Consider the following 17,449-nt stretch of genomic DNA (forward strand, 5'->3'; position numbering starts at 1 on the left):
ACATGACTCACCCTTCACCAGTACACACACACACACACACACAAACGGAAAAGACAACTGTAAAATCGAGAGGTTTTACAGAGAGAAACAGGCTTTCAGAAGATAGGATCATGACTTGAGCATGAGCATCTATGTTAGTAGTATTATTGATGAACACTGCAGACACCTTCTCCCCGCTCGCCCTGACACACACGCATCACACAGCTTCACAACCTCGCTTGCTGCCATCCACCACTCTGTTCTCTCATTAACACTTCTCATTATATCTTCAAAAGCAGCCTGTGTCTTACTGCCATGCCCGTAGATACTGTAATGTCATGCTCATTACCAGAGAAGAGACATCAAAGCAGATTGGGAGTGGTGATTATGGCTGGCAGGCCTGCCTGTGTCACAGTCAGCCACGCAGACCTCTCTGGCCTGTAATCTGGTGCAGGAAGTGCACAAAGAGGTCCAATTAAATGCTGCATGTGTCATGAGGCTCCAGTATCACCTAAACTATGCACTTACTGTCTACGGCTTCCTCGAGTTCCACCTGTATGCAGGTGCAGCTCGAACACGCATGAAGCTTAACGAGTGTAAACAAAGGGTGGCGGATATAGATAGCTGTCTTCAAGCTTCGTAAGGCATTTCAGCATTCGTGAGATCCGACGATCAATCTTGTCATAGCTGGAGCCGTGGTGATGATGAATATTTGTGCACAGATCTAGAAGAGTGGGTGACCTCATCATTGCCTCAGACACTTCAGCCATCCTGTGAAGTACCTCACTATTGTCATTCGCCACCATCCCTCCAGGCTTCCCACCGCTTGTGTCATGAAGACACTGTGATTTTCCTTGTCTCCGGCAGTGGAGAAATCCTTTTCAATTAATTACAACAGATGATATAAATGATTTTAATTTGGGGCCGAGAAACTCATCTGATGAGTAATTCAAAGTATCAGTTTTTTTTTTCGTCCTTTCTCACAGAGCATGTTAATTGAACTTTCTAACAGCAGGTTCTGCATGCGTTGTGTAACCAACAGTGGTAATGAGACGAAAGGGGTCTTGGTGAGCTCAACCCCAGGATTAAATTAAACATGGAAGGAACCATAGAATCGCAAACCAACCCAATTAATGTCACATAGTGGCTCAGTCATCTATAAAGATCACAGTTCCAAAACATTATGCATGTTCTTTCTCATTTTACACCTACCGTCATTCCCCTAGGCCCTGCGTGGAGCAGCTACTACAGCATAGGAACCGTGAACATGAGGTCAGCACACACACACACACACACACTATACGTACGCACATACACGCACATACACACAGAGGATCTGTTAAAACCATCTGTCGGCCCACAGTCACAAAACAATCATATTAAGTCTACAGAGTCAAACAAACCAAGACAGTCAACTCCCATCGACAGCTTCTTGAGGAAGATGTTCCACCTCTGTCACCATGAATAGGAAAGTGTCATTGCCTTCCTCTCCGTCTCCACCATCTGCCCCCCCCCCTCCATCACCTGTCGTGCAGAGCAGCTCCTCTCACATCGGACCGAGTAGAAAACGTTACAATCTCACAGATGGCCACCAACTGCGATGAGAATCAAAATGTGGAACTAGTGACAACATAAGCCTCCGCCGCATGTGTGTGTGTGTGTTTCCATGAGCCAGTGTTATGGTACATCGGGACAATTCAAGTGACATGAACTCTAAAATGATGCGCTTGTGTGTTGTTTTCTTCCAAAGACAAGCAATAATATGACTTCATATTAACGGTCAACAGTTTTGCATAAGGGGGGAGGGGGGTACAATTAGTTTCTAGGATACTGCAAGGTTACTTTTTGTCTCGTATTAAAATAATCTGTGGAGGCAAAGAATAGTAGTTCCAAACGTACAATAGCCTACCACACATCCTTTGATTGATTCTGTATGACGTAGTAACGCGGGACTTCCTTAGAGAGAAGTGTTTGCAGTGTTTCCTTAGAGAGAGCTGTACACTATTCATTAGGTGAATAGAAGCTTGTAAAATCATCACCGCGTCGGTAAAATCACTGTAGTCTCCAGCTGCGTGCATGTAAATCCACCAACGTCTGTTTCTATTTTGGAGAAATCTATTTTTGTCTTCATTTGGGATGCAAATGTCGGTCGAAGTGTGAAAACTGGGTGATACGTGTGCTTATGCGATTAAACCCCTTCGGAGAGACTATAAGACATGTGCCGCGAGTTTGCACAGCTGCCCATCAATTCACTGTGCAATTGCGCACGATATCCGTTCGTGAGCAGTGGCAAAAGGAATACTTGAAAACACTACGGGAGGCACATCAAATCGGATTGGCATCTTCGGTGTTATTATCATAGGCTGGTCTGTAGTATTGTCTGTTAAAATACCGCCGGAGTTCCATGACAAATGACAGAGACCATCGGTTACTCGAGTAGCCCAACATTGTCCTGGATGTTGTGTTGGACCTCGCATACTGCTGCATAATGCCAATTCGTGTCAGGACGGGGAATATAATTATTATTCCGGATTTTTGAGCGGGACGCACGCACCATGCACATAGTGGATATAGCCATCTCCGCGTTTGTAGTGGCCATCATCGTAGTGTCTTTGCTGTCAAACATCGCGGTGTTAATCGGCTTTCTGTACAGTCCGGAGATTAGGAAACAGGTTCCGGGGCTTTTCATCCTTAACCTGACGTTTTGCAACTTGTTGCTAACTGTGTTCAACATGCCACTTACTTTGATCGGGCTAATCAACAAGGGACATCCTGGTGCACGGGGATTCTGTCAAGTAGTGGGCTTCGTTGACACGTTCCTCACCACGAACTCGATGCTGAGTATGGCAGCTTTGAGTATAGATAGATGGGTGGCCGTGGTTTTCCCGCTAAGCTACCATTCTAGGATAAGGCACCGGGACGCAGTGATAGCCCTGGGGTACACGTGGATACATTCGCTCTGCTTTTCTGCTGTGGCCACGTGCCTGTCCTGGGTCGGATACAACCACCTTTACGCATCGTGCACGCTCTGCAATAACAGGGCTAGTGGCGCCCGGACGCAGTTTATCATCTTTACGGTGGTTTTACACTCGCTCACTTTTCTCCTGACCCTAATCGTGCTATGTGTCACATACCTGAAAGTGCTGAAAGTGGCAAGGTTTCACTGTAAGCGCATAGATGAGATCACTATGCAGACGTTAGTGCTGTTTGTGGACATTCACCCAAGGTAAGACCTTACACGTTGAGTACTCACCTCAGAGCTGTGGTTTCAGAACCGGAGGATGACAAATACAGAATATTAATCAAGTAATAACAAAAACCAATACAATTAAACCCTGTAAATACAATGTAGATTACTTTCAGAAACCCTAGGCTATTTTTGGACCAGTTTACCCGATTTCAGCTGTAAAACTCTCTCAATGACACCAAGGTATTGCTGCAATTACCTTGATGAATAGCACTATATTTATATTCATGAGATGAAATTCTAATTATGCTGCCCAGAAATATCACTGATATACAGCATGATGACCCCTAATTATCTCCCATTCCCAATAAATCTGCTGTGATTGAACATCCAGATTTCATGGTCTATGCAAAGCAATACATATTAAGATATAAAATCCACCACAGACCAATCATTAAAACATTGGCTCAATTTTACATAGCTGAGATCTGTCTAAATAGTGTATTTTTTTTCAATTGATTGGCTTCTATTGACCCATGCTGCTAGTGTCCGCTGGAGCAAGCTGTCAACTCCATCTCCCTCCATCACCCTCCATTCCACTTGAGTGACATTAGTGATTGTGCCCGTGTCCCTGACTCTGGTCCTTGGGGTGATAATGAAACCCTGGTTCTCCCCCAGCGTGCGCCAGCGCTGTCTGGACGAGCAGAGGAGGAGGAGGCAGAGGGCCACCAAGAAGATCAGCACTTTCATCGGCACCTTCGTGGTGTGCTTCGCCCCCTACGTCATCACTAGGTGAGATACGAACGGGAGGCCCTCCTGTTGAACTCACCCCTTGCTCCAAGGCTGTTTTAAAGATTTTTTTATTTATTTGTATACTTCCTCTTACCTTGGGTGGACCTTCTGTTCTCTAGTGGGATCGTGGGATCACCATATCTCTTGAAATTGAGTCGGCAATGTACCACATCTCCAGTGTGCCACATGATGTAGTTAATCTGAATGATCTGAGAGGGGAGGTGAGGCTGAGAGGGGAGGTGGGAGGGGAGACAGAGGGGAGGTGAGGCTGGGAGGGGAGGTGAGGCTGGGAGGGGAGGTGGGAGGTGAGGCTGGGAGGGGAGGTGGGAGGTGAGGCTGGGAGGGGTGGTGAGGCTGGGAGGGGAGGTGGGAGGGGAGACAGAGGGGAGGTGAGGCTGGGAGGGGAGGTGAGGCTGGGAGGGGAAGTGAGGCTGAGAGGGGAGGTGGGAGGGGAGACAAAGGGGAGGTGGGAGGTGAGGCTGGGAAGTGAGGCTGAGGGGAGGTGAGGCTGGGAGGGGATGTGGGAGGTGAGGCTGAGGGGAGGTGAGGCTGGGAGGGGATGTGGGAGGTGAGGCTGGGAGGGGATGTGGGAGGTGAGGCTGGGAGGGGATGTGGGAAGTGAGGCTGGGAGGGGATGTGGGAGGTGAGGCTGGGAGGGGTGGTGAGGCTGGGAGGGGATGTGGGAGGTGAGGCTGGGAGGGGATGTGAGGCTGGGAGGGGATGTGGGAGGTGAGGCTGGGAGGGATGTGGGAGGTGAGGCTGGGAGGGATGTGGGAGGTGAGGCTGGGAGGGGATGTGAGGCTGGGAGGGGATGTGGGAGGTGAGACTGGGAGGGATGTGGGAGGTGAGGCTGGGAGGGGATGTGAGGCTGGGAGGGGATGTGGGAGGTGAGGCTGGGAGGGGATGTGGGAGGTGAGGCTGGGAGGGGATGTGGGAGGTGAGGCTGGGAGGGGATGTGAGGCTGGGAGGGGATGTGGGAGGTGAGGCTGGGAGGGATGTGGGAGGTGAGGCTGGGAGGGGATGTGAGGCTGGGAGGGGATGTGGGAGGTGAGGCTGGGAGGGATGTGGGAGGTGAGGCTGGGAGGGATGTGGGAGGTGAGGCTGGGAGGGGATGTGGGAGGTGAGGCTGGGAGGGGATGTGAGGCTGGGAGGGGATGTGGGAGGTGAGGCTGGGAGGGGATGTGGGAGGTGAGGCTGGGAGGGGATGTGAGGCTGGGAGGGGATGTGGGAGGTGAGGCTGGGAGGGATGTGGGAGGTGAGGCTGGGAGGGATGTGGGAGGTGAGGCTGGGAGGGGATGTGGGAGGTGAGGCTGGGAGGGGATGTGAGGCTGGGAGGGGATGTGGGAGGTGAGGCTGGGAGGGGATGTGGGAGGTGAGGCTGGGAGGGATGTGGGAGGTGAGGCTGGGAGGGATGTGGGAGGTGAGGCTGGGAGGGATGTGGGAGGTGAGGCTGGGAGGGGATGTGGGAGGTGAGGCTGGGAGGGGATGTGAGGCTGGGAGGGGATGTGGGAGGTGAGGCTGGGAGGGATGTGGGAGGTGAGGCTGCATCATTGACTCAGAAGCCAGTAAGATGCTCCAACAGTTTGACCTCAGCTGTGCTGCTTAAAATAGCACACGCGCGTTCGAGATAAAAAGAGTGTGAGAGAGAGGGAGAGAGAGAGAGAGAGAGAGAGAGAGAGGGAGAGAGAGAGAGAGGGAGAGAGAGAGAGAGAGAGAGAGGGAGTGACTGAAAGCTCTTCAGGAAGATGTGGTAGTGTTGGCAGTATCATTTGACGTTGAGATTGAATTCCAATGGTGGCATTGTTCTTACTGGTTCTCTCTGCTCTGATGACTGCTATACCAATACTGATGTTGTGGTTATGTAACTCGTGATATTTATCAATAATCATGTCCAAAGAACTGGATGCAGTAGTAAAATCAAAGTTGGCATCCTTTCATCCTCATCCCCAGACAGTCACGCTGAATCAGGGCCATGACATTTCAGCAAAGCGAAATGTTGACATTTCAAAACTTATTAAACAGTTACCTTGGGACACAATGGGTTTGTTTCATTATATATTTCACCCTAGCTCAATGGTTCTCAACCCTGGTCCTCAGGGAACCTCTGTCCTGCATGTTTTAGATGTTTCCCTGCTCCAATTCAAATAAATGGGTCGTTATCTACCTCTGTAGAAGCCTGGTAACGGCCATGCATTTGAATCAGGTGTGTTGGAGCCAAGAAACATCTAAAACATGCAGGACAGGGGTTCCCTGAGGACCAGGGTTGAGAACCAGTAGCTCATCTCAGATCATTGTGTCCATTCTTCTGCTCAGTCTCCTAATGTCTCTTACTGTGTTTCTGCCGCACAAGGATTGTGGAGCTCTTCACACCTGGACCCATCAACCCTCATTGGGGCGTGGCCTCCAAGTGTCTGGCCTATTGCAAGGCAGCTTGCGACCCGTTTGTCTACTCTCTCCTGCGTCACCAATACAGGAAGACCTGCAGCGAACTGGCCAATCGGATTCTGAAGAGGAGCCCACTTACCTCCTCGGCCCGCAAGGTGGAGAAGGGGCGGGGCGATGTCCCCAAACCCGTCCAATGAGAGCTGTCTCTGGCACCCTGGAGACGGGAGACATTGCGACACACTGAGTCAATCTTCGATCGTGTCCTTCAAGACCCTACCTGGTAACGGTGACTTCACCTGACAGCCCGAGGCTGCTTAATGTCCGTGTTGAAAGCCCACGCCTGCTGTGTGTTTTGTTACCGCGACATGGCAGTCGCCCTGTTAGTGACATGTTGTTGAACCAGTGAGGTAGTGATTTAAGATTAACTGTTTTTGTCTGAAATGTTTGCAGGTAAGTACAGGTTCTTGGTGGATCCATGTCAAAGTTGTAGCAGATGTTTTTGTACTTGTAGTCAGATGATTCATGAAGGGAGATTTTAATAATGTCTCGCTGCAGAGACAAAATATATTGAATATACAAATATGGTTAAAATAGCATTGAGATATACCTCATGGATCATTGAAGAAAAACTGCTAAATCTAGTTGGAAAAAGTTAATATAGTAAATTGATGACTGAAGATAGTGTGTCTGTTAGTTACCAGTGTGAGATGGGTGAGAATAGCTAGCACCCAGTGGCTCAGCTATTTTCATGTACTGTACAGCAGCAACAAGGCAGACATTCTGAAAATTGAGTGCCTTTTAGATGAACTGACAGTTCTCCTCAAAACACCCAACTGAAAAGGCAGCAGTGGTATCATAGATGTGCTTTCTAGATTGATCCATAGACACTTGTCTTAGTATTGGAAGTATTATATTGTTGTTGTTTTAAAAAAATATATAATTATGGTACTGTACCATTACATGTATTATGCATAAGAGGGTAATTTGGTTTTTCAGTGACATAAGCTGTTTATGTGATAGTATTTTCACTTATTTTCAGTTGGTATTGATAGTGTCTGTGATATTATTACAGAAGTTAAATCCACATGAGGAGATGTAGCTGATGTTGGTTGAATGGGCAGTCAGGGGCCAGTATTTCCTTGTATAGTACCATCTGTTAGAGTATGAAGCCTTATTTAACAACAAAGTATATTTATTTTGTTAAAATAGGACATGTTCAGTTTTTGCAAATTATGTTTGTGATCTTACTGAAATAAATGCGGGGCATTTAAAAGAACAAAAATAAATGTTGGCATTTCTTGTAGTGTGAAAAACTGGAAAACTGCCTATACATTTACAAGTACACCTACGGTAACAGATTCCGACCTAATGGTTATAATTAAAGCTATCGCTATGAAAACCTCTTGCGATTTTTAAATATTCAGTATGTGCCCTAACTGCGAAACAAAGGGCACCATCTGTCAAAGCCTACACTGGTATTACTCCCAGTTTGGTGGTAAGACACAATAGAAGAGAGTTAATTAGTTCAAGGAATTGTTTAAAAAGTGTTCCACCCACCACTGCCCAACTGAAACGATGACAGCACTGCGCTTCTCTCAAACACTTTCATTTCACAATAGGAGCGGGTTGATAGTTAGGGACCTTTATAATTGCAAGGTTGTGAGAAAAGAAAAGTTAGAAAGATGAAACCCCACGGGTGTATGCATCTCTTACTGTAACAGAGTTCGACATCCACTGTTCGTCTTTCATTGAGGCAGACTGGTAATGATCGCCTCGCAAGAAGTTTTAGACAGTATCTGTGATGTGGGTCAACGGGTTCTGCATTCTTCTCCCACATTCTGCCTTTGTGTGGGTGCAATGGTAGGGAAAATGGCATGTGAAAAGCACTGATCGTAATGACAAATCATATTGTGAGATAGCCTATGAGTCGATCATCTGCGTTCCTTATCAAAAAAGAACCCAATGCAAAAGTATTGGGTATTAGGAACAAATCTACTGGTTATTCAGACATGCAAACAGTGAGCATCTACACGGGGCTGCTGTCTGGGAACTGCATTAATGAAGGACTACAGAGAGAAAGCAGAGTCAAAGTCTCGTTGAGATGAATTCCCCAGCGGAGGAGAGAAGCAGATGTGCGAACCTGCTTCATCTTCATCATCCTCATCAAGGCCGACTCATCAGGTGGGTGGCCGGGAGTCTGGATGATGCAGACCGGCAGCACCAGCGAATACCCTGCATACCGCTCCTGTGATTAAGCACCAGCACGTACGGAAGGGGAGAAGACGAAGGAGCGAGTGGGGGGAGGAATGGGGGAGAAGAGAGAAGTGTAGCTGACTTCACACAGCTCCCCCCCCCTCCTCGGGGGGCTGAATGGATCTCCCCAATTAGAAGGGAGTCCCAGATACCCCAGACGGGATGATGAAACGCCGCCCGCCCCCGCCCCGCTTCGCATCCCCCGCGAGGGGCTGCGTGAGGTGAGAGGCTCATGCACACGGACAGGGACATGGAATTCAGAACGATATTCCAAAAATAACACAGGAAACCAACCCCAGTAACTCATGTGATCTCTTTCTCAAATCGCCTACTCGGCCCTATTCGCAAAAAAAAAAAAAAAGCATCTTGAACGACCGCACGCACACACCTAAACTTAGATGCTACATATTTTCTCTTCTTTTAGTTCAGCTTGCGGATGAAATAGGCTGTGTATGATCAAGGCCCTGCAATGTACTTGCAGACGCAGGGAACCTTCTGGCACAAACAGCCCAGCTTCATGGTGCAAGCTGCGAAACACAGCGCAGCAGAGCCTTTCACAGTCATTTATGTCAAAAACGGCAGCCAGGCGCTTAACATATCCCCACAAACGGAATCATGATGCATTAACGTCAACAGTTAAAATGTTCAGATGAATGCAAACGTAGCGTAAGAAACTTTGACGTCCTCATTACTGCAGGAAATATCCTGTGTTTTACCTTGAATCTTGAATTTTAAACGTGAACAGCTTTGGAAATCTGAACAGTGACATTATATCACATTTCCTGTGTGCTCTGCAACTTTAAATCTGATAATTATTTCATCATAAACTAATGCACCATGAATGTTTCATAAACCGTGTTAATTTATGTTCATGTCTTCAAAACACTGAAATATGTAAGATATATATATTAATTTAAGTTATATAGTATTGCAAATCTGAATTAGAACAGATCTATTTATTTAACAGATAATGATTAGTTTGGACTTTATGTGGCTGACATTACACATTTAAAATTGGGGTCGCTTCAGTCCTCCCTAGCCTTCTTGTTGTGACATATGCGTCTCTATGATGTCATCAGTAGAACACAACTAGCCCTCTATGACATAGACATATATACATGTATATATGTCTATGCTCTATTATGTCTTCAGTAGAACACAACTAGCCCTCTATGATGTCGTCGGTAGAACACAACTAGCCCTCTATGATGTCGTCGGTAGAACACAACTAGTCCTCCATGATGTCGTAGTTAGAACACAACTAGCCCTCTATGATGTCGTCAGTAGAACACAACTAGCCTTCTATGATGTCGTCAGTAGAACACAACTAGCCTTCTATGATGTCGTCAGTAGAACACAACTAGCCCTCTATGATGTCGTCAGTAGAACACAACTAGCCCTCTATGATGTCGTCAGTAGAACACAACTAGCCCTCGGCATCAGGATGTGTTACTCATAGAAAAGGTTACATCGAAATGCCATGTCATGGTCTCCCTCATGTCCCAGAGTAAACTGACCTATATTGTACACACCGCACACAGTAGGAAAACCCCAGAAATAGTGCTAATGTGTTTGTTACTTGATACTTTACCAGGCTGGATCCAGCATGCAGCTGCAACCAGATCGGTAAGAAAAACAGTGGTACTGGGCAGTTGTAATATCTTACTTTTGTTGGGGGGCAATCCTGTATGATATGGATAACAACAATTCACATCCGTAGAGTGATTCCACCAACTGACTTATAAACGTTCTTTCCAGTATGTGAATATTACATGCATGAGACAACCACTGTACCAGCCAGTAAAACCAGCTGCTTCTCTATGAAGTATCACAAAATCGGCAACTGCCAGTTCGGTTCATTTAACACCAGCCATTGACACTATGCATGACACAACTCATGCAATGAAATACTGTAATATATTTATCAGTGCAGAAGTTATTTTCAGCCATTATGGACAAAGACTTCCTTCCCAGAATTCCTTGGTTCTTCTCGACAATGGAAGATGACTGTGAGGCAGTCCTTTCTGAGTCATCTTGTCAGCTCTCTGACCAACACTGCCCTGCCCTTTCACAGGGACAATACCTGCCCTGCTCATCATCATCTTCGTACTTCAAACTAATAAAAGGCTGTGAGAACTGAATTCCACCTGCCCTTTAAAGAGAACAGAGCAACGTGTCCAACTAAGATTCACCTGTTAGTGGAATTGTTTTATCTCGGAGGATCGGTCATCTAAGGATAATATGTTTTAGTTTGTGTGTCCTAGTATGATTTAGTTCTTGGTTTTCTGTCTTCTGTAACATATATGTGTGTATGGCCTATTGGATATAGTAAAAGGGGAACTTTAGTTAGCATGTTGCCAACTTAGCAGCAGGTTTGAGGCTTGTGTTGTGGGCTACTGTAATAATAAGACTTTATTTATAATAATATTTATTTATATAGCACATTTCATACAAGAATTGCAGCTTAATGTGCTTTACATCAAGTCAATAAAAACAATAATCCAAGTGATAAAAGTAATGCAAATATACAAAAAAAAATTTTTTTTAATGTAACTCAACAAAATACAAGCCGCAGTCTTGTATTTAGAGGGCTTATTCCTGACACAAATGACTGTTAACTCCATATCACACAGCAACGCACTGCTCAGGGTAATATGATGCTCACAGTTCAACAATAGTGACACTCACCTCAGGAAGAAGGCAGACTATTGAGAAATGGCTAACATGGGTGAGTCACACACACACTCACACACATATGCACACACACACACCACATGCACACACACGACGGGCAACCTACGCAGTAGTGAAAACTGAAGTCTGGGGGAGGAAATTCTGATACGCATCCCTCTACCGAAATAGACCAGAGAAAGCTGCTCATTCTTTCTCTCCAACTACAGTTCTGACAAGGCAGACATGTCAAGGTGCTGCCAACAAGCTGTCATTGAGAATCTACAGAGTGTGCATCAAACTGTTTGTCATGTAGATTACAAGAACACTAGTCTATTTTTAATCACTTGGGTATTCTACATGACAGTGTAAGCGTCATTGGTTTACTAACTGGTCTTGTGCTGGGTATGCTGGTACTGGTGGTGAGGATGTGATTGATGCTAGTCGAGTCCTCACTATAATTGAGTCAGTTTTCAACCATCTGTTCATTCATTAAAGGGACAGTAATGCGAAGACTTGGACGCTTAATTAAATTGTGTTGTGGTTGTTTGGTGACAAATGAAAAGGTGCAACTGGATTACTTCTCCATATGTTATTCAAGTAAAACAGGCTGGCTACAATTGTTTACAAGTGCAAAAACAGTTATTTCCTTTTTTGTCGCCTCTAGTGACTGGCTGAATACATAGCCTGTTCTGTGAGAAAATTGAGAAAATACAGCTAAGCTAGCAAGTAATAAGCATCAGAGCAGGTTTCATTACAGACTGGCTGTCATCTGCAGTTTATCAAACAAAGCTGTCCAGAAGAACAGTAGCCCATTGGTCAATATTGTAATAACAAATACACATAATTATTCATTGTTAAGCACAAAATTAACCGAAAACTGAGGACCAGAATTTGACTGCCTATTTACCATTTTCTGTTTGTACTTTATACTATGCAGTCCTATTGGTAAGGCACATTTTAAGCCCTTTATGCAACCTTTTTGTTCGTCCGCATTTTTGCAGACTTTAGCTAAGGGAATTCAGTGTTCTGACGTGAAACACCAGGGTTACCTTCTACAAAGGTTAGTGAGCGCTCGCATTACTTATAGAGGTCTCTATTACACTCAAATAAAAAACGATACTAGAACCTAGGTTTGGGCTAAGCCCCAAATGTTTACAACGCCCGGCTCCGCCCCTGCCTACCACCACAAATATAACCTAATTCTGTGGGAAACACTGAATCGTATTCCTTGACCTTCAAGCTTGATGCTAGTTAGCATGCTGGCCATGTTTACACATCGGCTGGTACACAAGGGGACCAGCCTTGTACTGACATGGATTTGACTGCACACACACAGTCATCCCAATGAAATCCATGAACCGGAGTGAAAGTAAAATTCACGGGTGTGCCATTCAGTCACGAACACTTTCAAAAACTATTTCTTCAAAAGAGGGTTTTGGTTTTTATGTCGTTTTATCAGAAATAGTATTGGCGGAACATACAGTGACGTGCTTTCATGAAAACTAAGTCTGTTGATCCACATATTGGATTTAGGAGACAGATATGCTGGAATGTTGAAGGAATAGATCAATTGCTAAAATAAATATTTGACAACTAAACCAAGCTAATTTTTATGTTTGCCTTGTGTATTATAATTAATTTTTAAAAAAAATGTTTCTTATCCTTTTGCTTTCCAGATTATTCCAGGGTGTTCATTAAGTGATGACTGACAGGAGAGCTAAAATGGCACCCCTCCAATCATGCAATACCATTTTGTCTACCATGGACATACTAAAACGATTCATTGACTTCACCTTTGTGTCAACCCGAAATGCCTCAAAAAACCTTTTCAACCAATCCCATGACCTGTCTGTCACTGGACAAACGGGTGTGTGAATTAAACACTGGTCTGTCACCACGACCCACCTGGCAATGAAACACCACTAAAAGTCCCATCAGAATGTATCGGTGCTTAAAGTGAGGCATGACCAGACAGACTCAGAGCAGCCTCCTCTCATCCTCCTCCGAATGAGACGAAAGACTGACAAAGGTCAGAAGGATGTGATGGAAGTATTAAGGCTGGTATTACCTCAGCGCGGATTGCAGCTACGGTACCGCGTGTACAGAGGACAGGATGGGGCACAACATCATCAGGTTACCGTTGAGGTGTGTTGAGTTTAAAGGGTATGGGATCAGAAGAGGTTGAGTTGAATAGAACAGACCATAATATGCGCCATCATGCACTTGACGATCACCATCAATGCTGAAGTAGAGCAGAGGGAGCCGTTAAGAGCCACAAAGACGAATCCACATTCAATAGAAGGGATTGGGAATTCATTAGGGAAACCGAATCGGTGCTCAGAGTTAATCCACTGAGTCATTGTTTTTGCTAACTTAAAACCACCCAGCTTAGAAAAATCCATCAGCTAATTTCCTCAGGACACACAATGTGAAAGGCACCTTCTCGAACAGCCGTGGTCTGGCTGCGTCTAAACCACTCTCTCAGATGGATAAGAAAGGCCATTTTAATGTCGGAAGCCTTTTGTTTTGGGGGGGGGGGGGGGGGGTCGGAAGCAAGGTCAAGTGATATTTAACAAGGTCTCTCTCCAGGCCCTCTTGGTTGTCGCTGACCAGGAGGCAAAGCCCTGCTTTCCGTATCGGCTCTTTCTCAGACATTTTGAGCCCTTTATGCACCCTTTTCGTTAGTTCGCATTTTTGCAGACTTTAGCTAAGGGAATTGCCCGCATTTCACAGTGTTGTGACGTGAAACACCAGGGTTACCTTCTAAGAAAAATTGTGAGCGCGCAAAGCACGCTCGCATTACTTGCAGAGTTCTATATTAAACTTACATAAAAAACTACACTACAACCAGAGCCCGTCTACGGAGACTAAGAAGGCAAAGCATTTTTATGTCGGAAGCCTTTTGTTTGAGGGGAGGGGGGGAGCAAAGTCAAGTGATATTTAACAAGGTCTCTCTCCAGGCCCTCTTGGTTGTCAGTGACCAAGAGGCAAAGCCCTGCTTTCCCTATTGGTGATCAGTCCCTGACCAGAGCTATACGGTTTATTTAAAATGGTACAGTGCACTAGGGGTGGGGAAAAAAATCAATTTACATTTGAATCGCAATTCAGTGTAGCGATTCACAAATGTAAAAAAAAAAAAAAGATTACAAATCGCTAAAAATCGTGAATCGATTTTTAATCGATTCGTGACCCCAAGAATCGATTCGAATCGTGAGGTACCAAAAGATTCCCACCCCTACAGTGCACCACTGTGTTTTGACTGCTTTGCTAAAAGCTCCAGTATGGCCAATACTTTTACTTCAACAACCAACCAACAACGGACAGATGGAGCGCATTCGAAGACGTGACATTTACAGTATTTCCCGATATAATGGGAACGATATCAACAGGTACTCCGGACCAATCGCTGAGCAGTATCTACTCTACTAATTGAGCATCTTAGGAAGTGTGGAGTTAGGGAGAGATCTCTGTCTCACCAGGGGATATAATAAAGGATAGAAAAGGATGAATGCAGTCTGGATTTGGGAAACAGAGAATGGGTACTTATTTGTGTGTGTGTGTGGGGGGGGGGCACCTTGACATTAAGCCTGACAGAGGAACCTGACATATCCTGCTGTGTATTACAGAGACTGATCTAGTATTTTCTCTGGTTCTGCGATCATGTCTCCGCCACTAATTAGGGGAGACATTAAATGGAGAGGAAATAAGCCAATCAGATCTGATTTTACAGTGAAGTCATAGGATAATTTAGAGAATTTGACAGTGTTGGTATTTATTGTAACGATAATAAAAATATTTACTTGAAAAGCAATGCCAATTCTCAATTTTATAATAGCGCTGTATGCTTTTCTACTCAAATTCACCGGGTAGATTGTGAACACACATTCCTAACTACAGAAGTTATATTTACAATTATTCTTTTAGCAGATACTCTTATCCAGAGCGACTTACAAGTAAGTACAGGGACATTCTCCCCGAGGCAAGTAGGGTGAAGTGCCTTGCCCAAGGACACAACGTCATTTTGGCACAGACTTCACTCCTCCAGTTAACTAGCGCAGTTGTCTAATCCTCTACGGAATTTATTGTAAAACATAACAGTAACTCTAACCCTTGGTCTAGAAAGCGTTTGCTAATTTAAAGCCTACTTCAATTACCTTCATGTAAACAGTGAATCACATCAGAAAATTATAAATTAGCCTATGTTTCATTGTTGTTGTCCCATGTCTCAGGAAGGTTACAATTAGTATGAGATCCAAGTAAAATCCTATAGGCCCTAGAGTATTTATTTGAGTCACCATGTAGAAAGAATGTCCGCCTTCATAATACGTAAGTAGTAAATGTGGCTGTGTTTGCTACAAAGGATTTTCTAAATGACTGAAAATATTGATAATTCTGGAGCGTTAATAGAGACACGCACTTCACGTGGCCTCGGGATCGGGTTTCTCCTTCAATCTGACTTTTAAAGGGGAGGATAAATCACTGGGACAGCAGATTAAACCTTGTCATCCTAACTTGAGTCAACAAATCACAAAACGGCTAGCGGATTGCTGTAATTGCTAAGTAAAAGCTGTCATAATGAAGTTCAACTGGACTGCTTCATATTTAAGCCCACTGGTCAATCACCACCGTGCCATGCACTGTAGACACAATCACACACAAACACACACGCACGCACACATACATCCCCACGCACGCACACACCCCGGAGATTTAGCACAACGTTTTGCAGACACAATCCCCGACTCCCTACTAACTTCCCAGGAAAACAGCACCGACCCGGGTTGCCATGGTTTCCTGTCCTTTCTAAACTTTAGACTTTGCAAGAGCGTGGGGGGAGGGTGTTTGAAGATTGCCGTCCAGAGAGTATAAATCATGAAGACCCAACGATAGAACTGGACTGCACGTGTCTTCACTTCCCCTGCTTCAATCACTCTTCCCTATATGTTCTAACGCCCACGGACAAAAATCTATCATTTATGTGTTAAAATTATTTATGATAAAACGACTTGGAAAACTGTTAAATAACTAGAGGGGAAAAAAAACACTGAAACAAGCGGATTAAAAAAAACGTTGTCACTTTCTGGCAGTATCTTCAGAAGGCGGGAACTGAATTCTCCGTAACACCGGGCTTTTCTTCGGATAACTTGAGCTAACTAGCAAGCCTAACACGGCCAGGATAGCAGCTACAATACTCAATAGCGCACTTTTAGCTGGCATAATGAATAATTTTGATCACCTGGATGCCGGTTGTAGTCGAGATGCCGAGCTCCTTACTCAGTAGTTCTCCATTTTGCTCCTGGCTTCAGACCTGACACCGGACTACAGTTTACCAGACCTACTGCTGTGTAGGATGGGTAGTAGCTCTATAGAAGCTAACCAGAACGAAGGGTAGCTAACTTCCTTTTTACCGACAGCTACAGTATTAGCAATACTTTTTGGTAAAACTGACAAATACAGGCCAGGGTGTTTATATCACAGCCTGGAATCATAGCTTATGGTTTATTATATCATAGCTTGCTACATAAAATGTTATTACCCTGTCCTGTGTCTGTGTCGTTTCTGCATTTGTCTTTTGCAGATTTAGTTAGCTACGCTAGCTATCTCCCGGAAGTTAACACACTACTGAACTGATGTACCTAGTTGTACCAAAGAGTATAGAAGAACAATATAAGTTCTTTGGTTTTACTAGGTCGTCTAAACGCACCCAGGTTTGTGACGTTAGCCACGTGACTGTGTCTAGCAAGTTAGCTACCGATAGCTGCACTTTTCGCCACAAAAACGTCAATTCCTCAGAATCCGTGCAACAATAGGGTGCCTGGTCGAGAACAAGCACACCTAACTAATACAGTTAGTGGAACCAGTCTGAGACTGAGACGCAGGCAGGTATTGACTGGCGTTGATGTGATGACTCCTTCGCGTAATCTTGATTTTAGACGTTGACCTCCACTGTGTTGGATCAATTGGTTAGAGGCGATTGATTTTTAGACAAACCGAGTATGTAACTAATGGATTGTAGTTGGACAAATAGATTAAAATTGCAACAGATTAATTGGACATGAATGCACACCTTAACTCACGTTTCTGCACATTAAGTTTATCTATATATAGTGTTTGCTAAATCTAGCCTACATAACTGATGGTAGACAGGAGTAGGGCTAGGCCTACACCAAATACCATGAG

General features: G+C 44.8%; 1 protein-coding gene and 1 long non-coding RNA gene across 2 annotated transcripts; one reads left to right on the plus strand and one right to left on the minus strand.

Moving 5' to 3' along the window:
• Positions 1-193: 193 nt before the first annotated feature.
• LOC134022626 (uncharacterized) lies at positions 194-16,886 on the minus strand. The gene is made up of 4 exons (XR_009930664.1): positions 16,506-16,886; positions 6,483-6,557; positions 508-856; positions 194-424 (listed from the first exon to the last, which is right to left on the minus strand). It is a non-coding gene; the product is annotated as an uncharacterized LOC134022626 (long non-coding RNA).
• Positions 2,015-7,600, plus strand: gpr26 (G protein-coupled receptor 26). The gene is made up of 3 exons (XM_062464307.1): positions 2,015-3,205; positions 3,845-3,958; positions 6,309-7,600. The coding sequence occupies exons 1-3, from the start codon at positions 2,535-2,537 to the stop codon at positions 6,538-6,540; spliced, it is 1,017 nt and encodes a 338-aa protein (XP_062320291.1). The 5' UTR covers positions 2,015-2,534; the 3' UTR covers positions 6,541-7,600.
• Positions 16,887-17,449: the final 563 nt, after the last annotated feature.

The sequence above is a fragment of the Osmerus eperlanus genome, chromosome 6 (genome assembly GCF_963692335.1).
Source record: "Osmerus eperlanus chromosome 6, fOsmEpe2.1, whole genome shotgun sequence".
Lineage (NCBI taxonomy): Eukaryota > Metazoa > Chordata > Actinopteri > Osmeriformes > Osmeridae > Osmerus > Osmerus eperlanus.